Source organism: Ambystoma mexicanum, chromosome 12 (genome assembly GCF_040938575.1).
Source record: "Ambystoma mexicanum isolate Mex_15411 chromosome 12, UKY_AmexF1_1, whole genome shotgun sequence".
NCBI lineage: Eukaryota > Metazoa > Chordata > Amphibia > Caudata > Ambystomatidae > Ambystoma > Ambystoma mexicanum.
The window spans coordinates 571,485,186-571,498,092 of record NC_090936.1 but is presented as its reverse complement, the minus strand read 5'-3'; the positions used below and the strand labels follow the sequence as shown (position 1 = coordinate 571,498,092).

The 12,907-nt window shown below is 46.9% G+C and overlaps 1 protein-coding gene across 1 annotated transcript in view; it reads left to right on the top strand.

The window, feature by feature from the left end:
• Window positions 1–1,423: 1,423 nt before the first annotated feature.
• TMEM132A (transmembrane protein 132A) overlaps window positions 1,424–12,907 on the top strand; it is a 238,667-nt gene continuing 227,183 nt past the window's right edge. Inside the window, exon 1 of the mRNA XM_069628889.1 lies at window positions 1,424–2,463. Coding sequence (XP_069484990.1) covers window positions 2,382–2,463 — 82 coding nt within the window. The 5' untranslated portion in view covers window positions 1,424–2,381. The remainder of the gene's footprint in view (window positions 2,464–12,907) is intronic.

Genomic DNA, 12,907 nt, shown 5'->3' with positions numbered 1-12,907 from the left:
TTTTCGAGCCATGATTCTTTTGTGAGGGGGGCGGCAAGTTGCCCCAGTGGGTTTGTGGGGGGAAGCTGGTGTTCCGTTCCCTATTTAGCCACATATAGGTCAATCTAGCTGTGTAATGCATATTTCTAACGGCAGCAAAATAATCCAGCTATACAATGACTCTCTCTGGCAGTGCGATGGGATTAAAACTAGCTGTGCAATAAAAGTGCTATTCTGATGCAAATAGCTGGTGTTTCACAGTAGTCTGAGTACAAAAGCGTGTGTTGGCAATGCCGGTCACACGTGTGAGTAACTGGGGTTATGATCGCAAGCTTGCCAACTGTGTGATAACGTGGGGTTGTGATGACAGTGTCTGCCAATGGTGTGAGCTAGAAATGATGCGAGTGCCTTAAATGTTTAATTGGATACAAAACCTGTTGCATGACAGCCATACCTGGCCAATGAACTGTCTATTCCAGATTAGGAGTGAGACTGAGCAACTAATGGCAATCGCTGGAAAATAATCAGAGCACATGTGCATATCATGGCAATACATGGCAGATGCCTTAATGACACGCCCATACAAAAGCAGTGGTATTGGGGTTGCTGACGTTCTGTCTTTCTGTGCACTCTAGTGCTTAATACATTCAGGGCTACAACGACCTAAATACAAATACAACAGTAATAGTCGGGGAAATCTCACCAAACAAGTGCCAACCCAGTCCAGAGTTTCAAATGGCCCCTTTAGAAGCGGTGCACACTCAATTAGGGTACACACAGCTGCCAAGTGGGGCTATTGTCTGTACTAACCCTTCAGCCCACTGCACTTCACTTCCAGGTCTTGTTACAAGTACAGGCCTACAAGTCCCAGCATGCATAGCTACGCATCAGAGGAAGTCGACTCAAGGTATAGACTGTGGTTGTGCACATCAATCAATAGAAAACATCAGAGGTGTCAAAGCGTTCCATGGTACTCGCGAGCAACCCACTAAATCCGGCTTTCATTCATTGTATTCTGGGACATGTAGTCTTTGCGTTTTCCGGAAAGAAAAGAGCTGCCTCAGACTACCTTGATCACCGGCTTGTTGGCTTCGTATATTGAAAGTAAAATCGCAGAATAAATGCTGTCTATGATTCCTGAACATGTTTGCGAGAGATACGTCGGGATGACAAAGGCACCGTTAAAGTAATACAATAGCCAATGTATGAGAAAGAAAACTACATTTCCCAAAATGCACAGTTTTTAAGCCTGCCTGCCAGACTGTGGTGTAGTGGTATTTCTAGCTTCAGGCCGGTTTTTTGTTGGCTCTGAAGCACCGGAAATACATTTTTCCGTTTTTTTCTCCTCTCTCTGGAGCTGGGAGTGGGAGGATGTGCAGACAGGGGGCGGCAGGATTCCATGAGTCCTGCCGCCCCCTGTCTGCACATGAGGAGGCGGGCTTCTGTCTGTGCCCATGTGCGCTCTCCCCTCCCCCTCTCTTTTATTGTCTTCGGAAAGGGGTTGGCTGGGCTAGGGAGGGGCTTCGGGCACAGACAGGCAGCGAAAAGTAGGTGCCTGGGGAGAGAGGAAGCAGGTCAGGAAGCGGGGACTGGACCGGACTGGGTCACAGCTGGACGGGGAACAGAGAGGTCGTGAACCGGGCGGAACAGGGGGTCAGGAGGGATAGACACACAACTACAGTAGATACCGTGGGGAGCTGTTCCTCACACACCACCGAGAGGATCGGGGGCACAGAATCTGCTCCAGTGTCGGTTCGGGACAGCAGCGAAAGGGTCCAGAGAGTGAGAGCGACGGGCAGATCGCGAAGAGATACGGGGACAGACGAACAGACTGCAGGACTAGGAAGCAAGAGCTGCAGAATTAGGGCAATAATAGAGAGATAGTGGACCGGGCAGGTGAAGACAGAGAGACACTGGACGGATCTGAAGATAGGGACGAGAGCAGGGGCTGGGGGCAGTCAGACAGGTAGAATAAAGGGGTGGGGGGTGACGAGGTAAAGGGCAAGGGGGAGTGGTGGAGAGACAGAAAGAGGGGAGTTGGGGGGATTGAAACAGCAAGAGGCAGCAAGTAGAAAGGGATCGCAAGAGAGAAGGGATATTCCGAGAAGGTGAGAAAAACAGAAGGGAAATAAAAAAAAAAGACTGGCAGAGAGATTGCAAGCAGGTGGATAACTCGGTGAAACTGACAATCGGGGCGAAAGGTGAGGGCAGGTCAACGGCGCTGACCAATAGGAGGGCGAGAGATAGGCAAGGCACACAGCTCCTTCCAGGGAGGATGTGAGGGGCTTCCGGACCCCGCTGTCAAAGGATGCTCAGCCCCGGACAGCCCTGGGGACTTTGAGACGGACAACGATCCTCGGGCAGAGAGCGCCAGAGAACACCCAACACAAGAGGCGGCGGGCATGGGACCCCCGGGGCGCTATCCTTCCACGTCCCCCGGACGTCTGCTCTTCCTCGTTGCCTGCGCCTTGTGGACCCCTCCAGGTAAGCCCCCCGCGGGTGTCTTTGTCTTGTTTTGGGTTTTCTTTCCCCTGTTGCGCTTCGGCGCGGGACCTGTCCCCACTCGTTTGCCCCCCCCCCCCCCCCCCCCCCCGCTTGCGCAGAGCTGCCTGCTGTGCTCTGTCTCCCTCCTCAGTGTACCCGTGTCTACAGAGGCTCACTCGGGCCGCTATCGCCGAGGCTATCACTCCCAGCCGTGCTTATCTCTGACTCTGTGAGTGAGACCACGAGTGAGTGTGATAGATAGCCCTCGCTATAGCCCATTGCCACCCGCTCACGCTGTGAAACTACCAGCCCTCACCATTAGTCCCGCTCCCCCCCTCAGTCGGTTGCGGTGGGAGGAGGGGGCACTACCTGTGATCAAAAGCTTTGGACTTTGAGTTTACAATCCTTCTCAAGAGTGCAAACCCTCCAATTTCTCGTGCCCCGTGCAGAATATCAGCGGCTGTTTGTGAGAGGGAAATACCTCCCTCCTCCCCCAAAGCAGTGTGTCTGGGTGGTGGTGGTGGGGGCCAGGGGGTCGTGCCTCCCGGTGGGTAGTTGGCTCATGTTGTCCTCTGGTCATCTCGCGGGCAAAGGGAGGGCCACGGGGATGTTTGAGGGTTCTACTTTTCTAGACTCGTCATGAAGCTAAAGGGACCTACTGGCTCCCCGGGGACCTGAGGGCTGGAACATTCCACCCTTCTTTCAGGGGGCCAACATTCGCAGACCTGCTGTCCCCAAGGGGACCAGGGGACGGTTCCTTCTAAAGCCATAGTCTGTTCCTCTGACACAGACTCTCTGGCCACCAGGGGATGGTTCACACAGACAGGACGTGAAAACAGCTCCAGGGCTCCTTTTGAGCTTCAAGAGGCAAAGCTTGCCTGGAGCCAAGGACTGGGTATCGGGTAATAATGTCCCCATACATAATGTCGCCGGGAAAAGCCATTGATGTCATGATAGACATTATGTATGGGGACAGTTTGCAGGGATGAGCCTGCTCCCATTAAAAAAAAAAAAAAATAACAGGGGTTGCAGGGGTGTCCCCCGCATGTTCAATGTAATAATGTCTAATGTCTCTGCAAAAAACAGGAACTTTTTTTGTCAGGGGACATTTTTGCGGGGACATTGTTGGAACCGAAGAGAGCAGGTGAGCAGTGAGTTTGGGACACCAATCGGGTGTGTCTGATTTGGGCTAGGGGGAAAGTGGTAAGTACACCCCGCAGAGCACACAGGGATTAGCGGGGACAGTGCAGGTTGGAAGCGAAACCTGTGGGTTGGTATTTCGTGGTCCAGGGCACTGACACAATGCTCCTCTTCTGCAATAATGAACAAGGCCCACCTGGGACGCTCGCAGCTTCGGCAAGCAAAGCAACCCCAGGGGAAGGAGCAAAGGCTAGCTTGTGCTGGTGGCCCTTGCTCAAGACCATCACATATTCGTTATTTATGTGGGGACCTTCCATGCTTTTGGTCAAAGGGAAATAGAACGGGTGGGTCATGTGTCTATCTCACCTGGGCTCCATGGACATCATTTCACCAAAATGCCAGGGGTAGCAGAAGGGACAGTAAGTGATGTCATTTGACTCCACCCTGAAGTGACATCATGGGAAGCGACGACCTTTCACCCATTTAATGAGTCTAGCAATTATTGTATAGAATTCCAGAAAGACAAATAATTTGATATTCCTGCTCTTCCTTATTTTAGGTCGCTGATCAAAGTGTTACACTTGTGGAACCACCTGTGTTCTTTTTATTTTTTGAAATTTTTTTTTTTGGGAGGAGGCCTCAACAAAAATGCCAGCCACTCCAGAAAAAAAGAGCCACAGGCACCGGCCACAGGTCAGGAGCTTCACTGTTAAAACTGAAAATACACGTATTTGTTATTTTTTTTTTTAATTTTTTTTTTAGGCTTAGCCAGGGAGACCTCGCGGGTCGCCGGTGTGACCCCCCAAATGACATCCCTGCTGGGCTCCCTATCTTCGAATGTACTCTCTTTTCACTATCCCAGATTTCAAGCCCTTCTCTTCCTATCTGTTACCTGTGCAAACATCCCTGACTACCCAGAAGAGGTATGTGGCGGTATACATTGCTGGGCTTTAAATGTTGCATTCGAAACACAGAATGGGCATGGGTGCTTATTGGATGTGCTGGTGCATGGGTGCAGCAAGCATGTCTCTTCTGTGTCCACTTATTTGATCCGAATAGATTTAGTTGGATTAGTGGGTGCTAGGGGGCCCCTTGCTGAATACAGTGTCGGCATGATATTACCCCTTGCCAATGTAGGAACGTTATTCAGTGAAGCCTCATAGATTGCAGGAGAACAATGCTGCAGTACTGTGTATACAATGACAGCCGGGATTGGCACAGGCAATCTCGCTGGCTTTTGTATCGTGACTGGCTTCCTGACTTCTGGATTTCCATCCTATGCCAGGTATGGCCGTCATTTGAACAGATGTTTCCATCATCGGCCAAAGAATGCCACGATGTACCCTCATCACATGGCAGGTACTGTGGGCACACAGCTGGTGTTTCTTCAGCATGCCAAGATTGTGTAAATACCAGCTGTTTACAGGTGAAACAGGAAAACACGCCACGTTTACTTTGTTAGAAGGTAAACATGATAGGAGATGCACGGAAGTAGTTTTTTTTTTGTCTGCTTGGGGACCCCCAAAGGGAAGAAAAGAGAACGTGGGCATTCCTGATGCCCACCTTCTCAGCCGTTTTGAAATACAGTGCAGAGGATGATCAATGATAACCGTTCTTTGCATTATAACCAATCGCACAGTAGCGTTGTGATCCGCATTGAAACAATCCATCCTCAACGGGAGGACGAACATGGTAATAAATAAATAAAGCGAAATAATGCACCTTGAACGGCAGTGTTCCTGTGATGGGACAGAGCCCCTCGCATAATCACTCGTGGCAAATGTCATTACCAACAATGGTAATCCGGTCTTCAACAAGCTGAGGCGGGAACGTGCCCAGGATTGGCACATCACATACCTGCTATTTTCCAGGTATTGCCATCCTGTGGCGGTGATTTGCCTCTAGGGCATACCCACTGTGTAAATGGTCCCACATGCAGAAGGCTTCCCCGGGAGTTCATTGCTACATGCTTCAGGCTTTCCTTAAAGAAATGAGGGTGTGGCCAAGATACTCAAAGCAGCATTTGCCAGCATTGCCATCACATGCAAAGCTACTGACATTGTTTCACAGATATTGACCCTGTGTCCAGATACTTGCAGACTAATGCCACGTTGTGTCTAATTACTCAATTATTTCAGGGCTAGAATGACCTCAGTGCTATTTCTTTTAATTAAGTGTAGTCTTATTTCATTTCCAAGTGGGCCTATTTTCTATGACTTGAAGCACTGCTGGCCTTGTTCAAAGTCACTAGAGTTCACACATTTAGAGATTCCGGTCTACATCGCCACCCGAATATATTTCAGTGCAGAGAATCGTTGTGAGTACGGATTGGTTTAAGAACTACTCTTACACTTGGCAGTGTGTCTTCCAGAGCGCTAGATGGAATGAAGCAGGGAGTCTTTCCTCCATGGGCATGGTCACGTGGCAGCAGCCGCAGCACCGCAGCTGGAAGAAAAAGCTAACTAGTTGGTGGCTTGGGAGTCCTTAGGAAGCTGTGAAGTAGATCTATACCTTGGACCGTGGAGAATGTAAGCAGGCTGGCTCATGGGAGAGAACCTTTTCCAAAATTGGATTCCTAAAAGGGCTCACCAGCGAGGAGGAGAGCAGCAACCACACCAACATCCAAGAGCACGGCACCATGCTACGAGGAGGCCGGGGGGTGCCTGACACCTTAAACCCAGACGAGCCACAATCCTTCCCAAGAAAGCACCGACCGGAGAGTATGTTGGGAGCCAGGAGACCTGGTTTGTGGGTGAAGGTCAGACATTGGAGAATCAAGTGCTTGAAACATTCAAAGCGGGTGCCTGAAGCAAGGGAGGCCCCGAGAGAATGCATACAAGTACAGCTCCATTCTGGAATTGGGAGTTAGCTCTTGGAGCACCTTGAGAGACTGAATCAAGGGCACTATTCCGAGTAAAGCTGCGTATGCTGGAACTTGGAATACATTTTTTCCTAAACGATGTTCAGAAGGAGCGCTCGTAGAGAAGGAACTGTTGCGTGTTGGCCATGAACGGATAGGTTCTGTAGGCATGATGGCTGGGTTGACCTAAAGCCACGCTTTAACAAAGACTGGCTCTGATTTATGGCCTCCCCAGCAGCAATAGTGTGCACAATGTGGAACCCCCTTTTTGTGTAGGGACATTGGCTAGTAGATGAAGAAATAATATTGTTCACCTCAAGAGTCTAAGGAGAGGTTGGCAGAAAAGGCCCCCGCGAGGTACAGCGCATTGATGCCAATTATGTACGTTTGGATGGGCTGCGGGTGAGAGGGGTAGTGGGAGCCTGATTGCCCACAAAGGAAGTAAACTGAAGGAGAGTGAGGTTGCTCTCATGCTGCGCACACAAATACAATATCAAGCAACAATGGCTTTAGCTGTTGGTTTTAATCAACACTGTTGCAGCCTGACACGTGTTTCGAGCTTCCCTCTCTTCCACTGAGGCTTATGCTTGGCTTCTTGGTAAGCTGAGTGCGTGAGTTGGCGTATCCTGTTTCTCACTTGACGGCGAACATGCTGCACAAAAAACAATTTACTTGTGAAGATGCTCGTGCAACTAAATTGTGGAGCCCATGGCCAAATTTCATCCTTTGTAATTTAGATACCCCAACTCACGCACTCAGCGTACCAAGAAGCCAAGCATAAGCCTCAGTGGAAGAGCGGGAAAATCGAAATACATGTCAGGCTGCATCGGTGTTGATTAAAACCAACAACTAAAGCAATTGTTGGTTGATATTGTATTTGTGTGCTCAGCATGAGAGCAACCTCGCTCTCCTTCACCTCAAGAGTCTAAACATGAATGGATTTTGCTATGTAATATGTGCATATGTAATTACTCAAATGCTTAGCAAGTTCACTGAACATTCCTATCCCGGGTTCAAAATGGCTGAGAGTTATTTAGCTTCTACGAAGCCTGGGAGAGCCCGGTCAGCTTGATACCAACAGTTACCAGGAATTGCCTTTAGCGCCCCACGCCAACTTGTTCCCCCTACAAAACACCTGACATGAATTCTGTCTGGGAATTCGAGTGCATTAGGAAACTAGTATGTAGGTCATATGTACTGGGCACAACTGTACAGTTTGCATCTCCCGTGGAAGTATCCTGGATCCTCATTTTACAGCAGAGCGATGGAGCACAATGGCATTGCATAAAAAGAGGTGGCCACAGACGGAGAACATGTTGTGGAAGTGGAGACAGCAATAGGGACGGATGCAGTAACAGAAACCAATGCAGTGGCAGAGTTCTGGATGCAGCAGGAAAGACAGGTAATGACTAAACTGGAGATGGCAACAAAACATAAGGACTGACAAGGAAATAATGCACCAAGGAAAACATCTCTCAAAAACTATAACAAACTGCACTTTTTTTTCAACCTTTGCATTTCTTTAAATCGTCTTGTTGGCTGTATTACAAATTGAACATGAGCACTCCTTGATGAGCCTTTAAAAGCTCCTGGGCCACGATGAGTAGCAACTGGTGCCAGGCAATTCCTAACAACCAGGTGCTGCTACCCGCTCCTGCTCCATGAACGCCAACTTCATCCCTTGCATATATGTAAAGATTGGCTTAACTAGGATTAAAATCCACCAAAATATGGTTCAATCTTCGGGAGCTATACTCCTGTGATCAAACCTCAGCTTGCCAGTCAAAGGATCGACACCAAAGGGTCGACAGGTCAAAGGATCGAATTTTTTTTCACATTTTTTTTTATTTTTTTGGGGGGGTCCTCCCCAACCCCCTTTTTTTGCTAAAAAACACTTTTTTCCCCTAAACGAAAACCTAAAAATATATATATAATAAAAAAAAAATGTGATCCTTTGACCTGTCGACCCTTTGGTGTTGATCCATTGACCTGTCGACCCTTTAGATTCGATCCTTTGACTAGACACCCAAACCACATATCCATGTGAACACTGGATATTGGGCATAGATTCCTTTAATAAATTCAGTCTTCCATAAGGAATGTATACATTTAAAATCACAATCTTTGGTTTCGAATTTGATTGTTTGTATAGGTAGGTTAATCCATATATCCTACAACAATCACTGTCAAACGCCTACATATCATGACATATTTCTTTATATCGGGGTTTACAATTTGTAGTTCTCCTGGTGTTGTAGACTGCAACTCCCATGATGATCCGCCAACTGGACCATGCTGGCTAAGGCTGATCCTCTGGAGAGCCAAAGGTTTCAGATCCTGCTTTATATATGCATACCCCTATGATGGACTTTAACTATTCCGTACCTATTTCGATTGATCACTGCATGGACCAGTCATGGCCCATCCTTTTTCTTCAGACCATTCCTCCATGTAGTATTTAATAAATAATGCAATATTGGGAACTGTTCGTTTTTTTTTCTTTTCATTTACTTGACACTTGCATTTTATAATTAAAATATGTTCCTTATTGATGTACATCTTTATGATTTGTGCTCTAGCACCTTGAAGCATCTCGTGTGCTAGATGGAATTACCAATAAAGTTCTCAGATCAAATAACCAGACAGAATCAAAGAATACGGAAAAGTACTACTTTATTCTTATTTTAATAAAGCAGGGTACACTGACAAACATCGGACTGACGTTTGCACACAAAAAACTTGATTACACAGAGTTCTTATACCCCAATATCATCCTATGTGGAAAACTATGAAACCTACAGGCAGGAGGGATTGGTTAGGGGATTCTGGGAGGAATTGGTTAGGGGATCATGTCTACCTATAGAAAGTATATGGGTTAGTACTTACTGGCGCTCTCTTATCTGCAAGACACAACTCAAACTACCTCTAAATATGTATAATACTGATTATAGCGGAGAAAATGGAAGTGGATTGGCCTATGCAACATTGTATAGCAGGTTGCCCTATAGACCCACTAATTGGTTGGCATCCCGCCCAAACTTGGACATTCGGCTCGCTAGCAGCACGTAAGGAATTTGAAAACCCAGGTCCTTGAGTTACATCAGATTACTCCCCACTTTCCCAACTAGGCCTTCATCTCTCATCAGTTTGACCATAAGCCAAAGTTTGCCGTCTGTAGTTGACCTTGCCGTTGCTCTCTGTTCTTGGACATTCAAGGGAGTATGAGCGCATCATTTATCTTCAACCCCTTGTTTTTGGCTTTTGCATCACGTGTGGGGAGACCGCAAATGTGTCAATTTCAACCTTTGATTTACTGCTGTTTGATTCAATTCAGCTGGGTGTTATCGCTCCTTTGTCCTCTAGAGACCTGCTCACTCCTTCTTTTATGAACCTTATTCACTGTTAATTGTCCAATATTTGGCTCTCGCGTATGTGTTCATCTTTGTTAATCTAAGAGAAATGTGTCTCATGTTCATGGTGTTATCTATCTGCCTCCCTTTGTCCTCTGCAGTTATTTCTTGAAACGGCATCCTTGATCCTAGGCAAACATAGACTCCTCTTTGTTAGTGCACAAAGCCTTTTTACAGCATCTCCTGACTCTTCAGCCCTGATCTGTCACTGAGGTAGTTTGAATGGATCTTCGCACAAGCCGGTGTCCATTTGCCAAGCATGGCCGTCCTAGCCACATCATATATTGCCCTATAGCAAGCTTTTATAAGTCTCATCTACCTTGCATTGCTGGATATTGGCACATATTGATCCACAAGTTACTTGACCTTCCTTTTACATACGTGATTACTTTTATCATTTTGTGCATGTTTCTCTTGTCGTTTCAGTTACATTGTTATTCTTAAGTATTTTCATATCATTTCAGCATATTCGGGTATATCTTCTTCATGACATCACTCAAGACATCATTGCCATTGTCAGATGTCATGCAACATTACATGCGGTCCAATGGTGCGTGCAGACATCCATCCGCTCTCTCAACATGAGGGTACATTCGGTATGGTTGCCTGCTTGCATAATGTCTCTCATATACTCAATGCTGTATAGGGACAACACAGGGGCTCCCACGTGCAGCTCTTCTCCTGCTGTTCCAGTATGACGGCGGTGAGGGGGCAGGAGTTAGGGTATATGCGTCTACAGATTATTCACAAGTCCAATGTATGCCACCAACACTGGGCTATATATAACTTTTGCAATATTTTTGTATACAATCTCAATTTTAACTTAACATTCACAGAATTTCAACTGTATTAGTTTGCGAGTGCTGCAATACCCACCTCTATCTGTGTGTCTTCCTTGAGCCATGCTGGTGCCCTGGTTGGATCGCTTTATCCTCCTAGGAGAAATGGCATGGACATGGCCTACACCCCCTTATACGTTTTGGCTGGGACCTTCCCACCTGCCCTCCCTCCCCACCCCACCTCCTGCTTGGGTGTCAGCTCAACCAATCGGACAATACTCCATTGGTCACACACCCCTCAACATCCAAGTGAGCTAAGCCATTGGTCAGTCTAATTATTACTACTAAACAATTGAGGTCACAATATGAGGAATGAACTTCACCCTTGATCTCATCCACAGGTGGTCAAAGTCCCTAAAACGTATTGCCCTCAGTTTCTTCCTAGGAACTCGTTGTTGTCTGTAAATTGACTTAGTTTCTATGAACTGAAAATATTAGGACTCTTTTGTACCCTTCGCAAACCCTGTCATATTATTTTTTATTATTCTAATTGATGATTTTATATAGTACTTCATGCCGGACACCTTCAGCTTCTAAGCACTCTACCAAGGATCGAACCTGTGTTGCACGACAATGTCCTGTTTCCAAGGCAGCGCATGGCCCCTGAGCTATGCTCGCGGGTAATATGCAATTGCGTGTTTAACTGGTGCGGGATTGCTTAAGGATGGCCTTGCATATAAAGCCCTAGATGCCCAACGGTGGTAAGGCTCATTACTCGTCTTCTGTATCTTTCGTTCCTGCAAGGCTACGGTGCACAACTCTGGCCGCCACACTTGGAAACGTACCAGATGTTCGAGATAACCAATCAACACTCAATTGGTTGCCTATTTGGATACACTGGATGTACATTTCTAGGATGAATGTTCATGGTGGGTATCCTGGCAACCTGACCTGGTTATAGCTCCCGAGGTTTGGAGGAGTTCACCGCTGCTACCACTTCATCGTGCATCTCAACACTGTGTATCTGCGGTTCTGCAAGGCCCTGAACCAGTAACCGTGCCTTTTAATCCCTTTCCTTGCCTAGGAAGTCTTATTGTGAAGATTGTAGCGTGCCACGTGAGGACTGCTCTTTAGCTAGGTCATGGCAATCTTTTTGATGGATTGGATCCCCAAACTCTACGTTCCCCAAACTCTACGTTCCCCTTTGTTCAAGAGCCAAGGCCGGGTCATTTCAGCATAAATCTGTGCATTGTCAAGTCTGGTACTGAGAGTCCAGTTGTTGGGTCTTTTTACCTTTTTATAAGAACCTGGTCTTTCTTGATCGAGGCCCAAGCCGCTTGGGGCAGGCGTTCACTGACCTCTGTCCTCATTTATTCCTCCAAAGAGCGTTCAGACATGCAGCGCTCAGCTGAGTATAGCCATCTCATCAAGGGTGCTCCCCGACATAATCTGCATGCCTTGATTTGCATAATATACGTGTATTCCCATCATACGCATATATTACCATCGGATACGGCCGTATCATCGGCATATATTCAGATTTTCCCTGCGCTGGGCATCAGATGCTGGGATATGTAGATGATGGCTAAAGTCTGCTGGGTACATTTTAAAATTCAATAAAGACTTTAAAAAAAATGCCGAAGCATCCAAACTAAGGATGGTTGCGAATGTGTATTTACAAACGTTAACACTATTCTTGTTTTTTTATTTATTGGTGATTTAAACACGCCATGGTGGATAAGCTGTCTCGCGGCGCTGCTTGTCTCTGCATTAAGGCGAGATTGTCACTTTCCAGAAACCAGCCAGAAATATAAATGGATACCGTTGCGATGGGTAATAAACTGTATTGCCCCCCGTGCTTAGATTTTTTTAAAGGTGCGAGCTATAAACCACGGAAACATTGTATATATTTGCCAACGAGCATCTGTTTTGGGCAACTAGATCAGGGAATTTGTGTAACTTGCCACCATATAGTCAAAGCCAATTTTCCATATTTTTTTTTCTCCAAATCTGTGAGCGCATAGGCGTTTTCCCGGGTGTTCTTTGTAGAATAACATTCAAGCAAGCAACAATTATTGATGAGCAAACCCTGGTTTACTCTGAGGATGCACGGGTAGCCTAGCAACATGGCCAAGCTTCTTTAGCAATGCTGTCCTTCACTGCAAACAATGGACTGGCCCCTCGTTGGCTGTGGCACCCCCAGGAACATCTCTGATTTAGCTAGCCACCATTTCTAAGCTTCCACTTTCAACAGC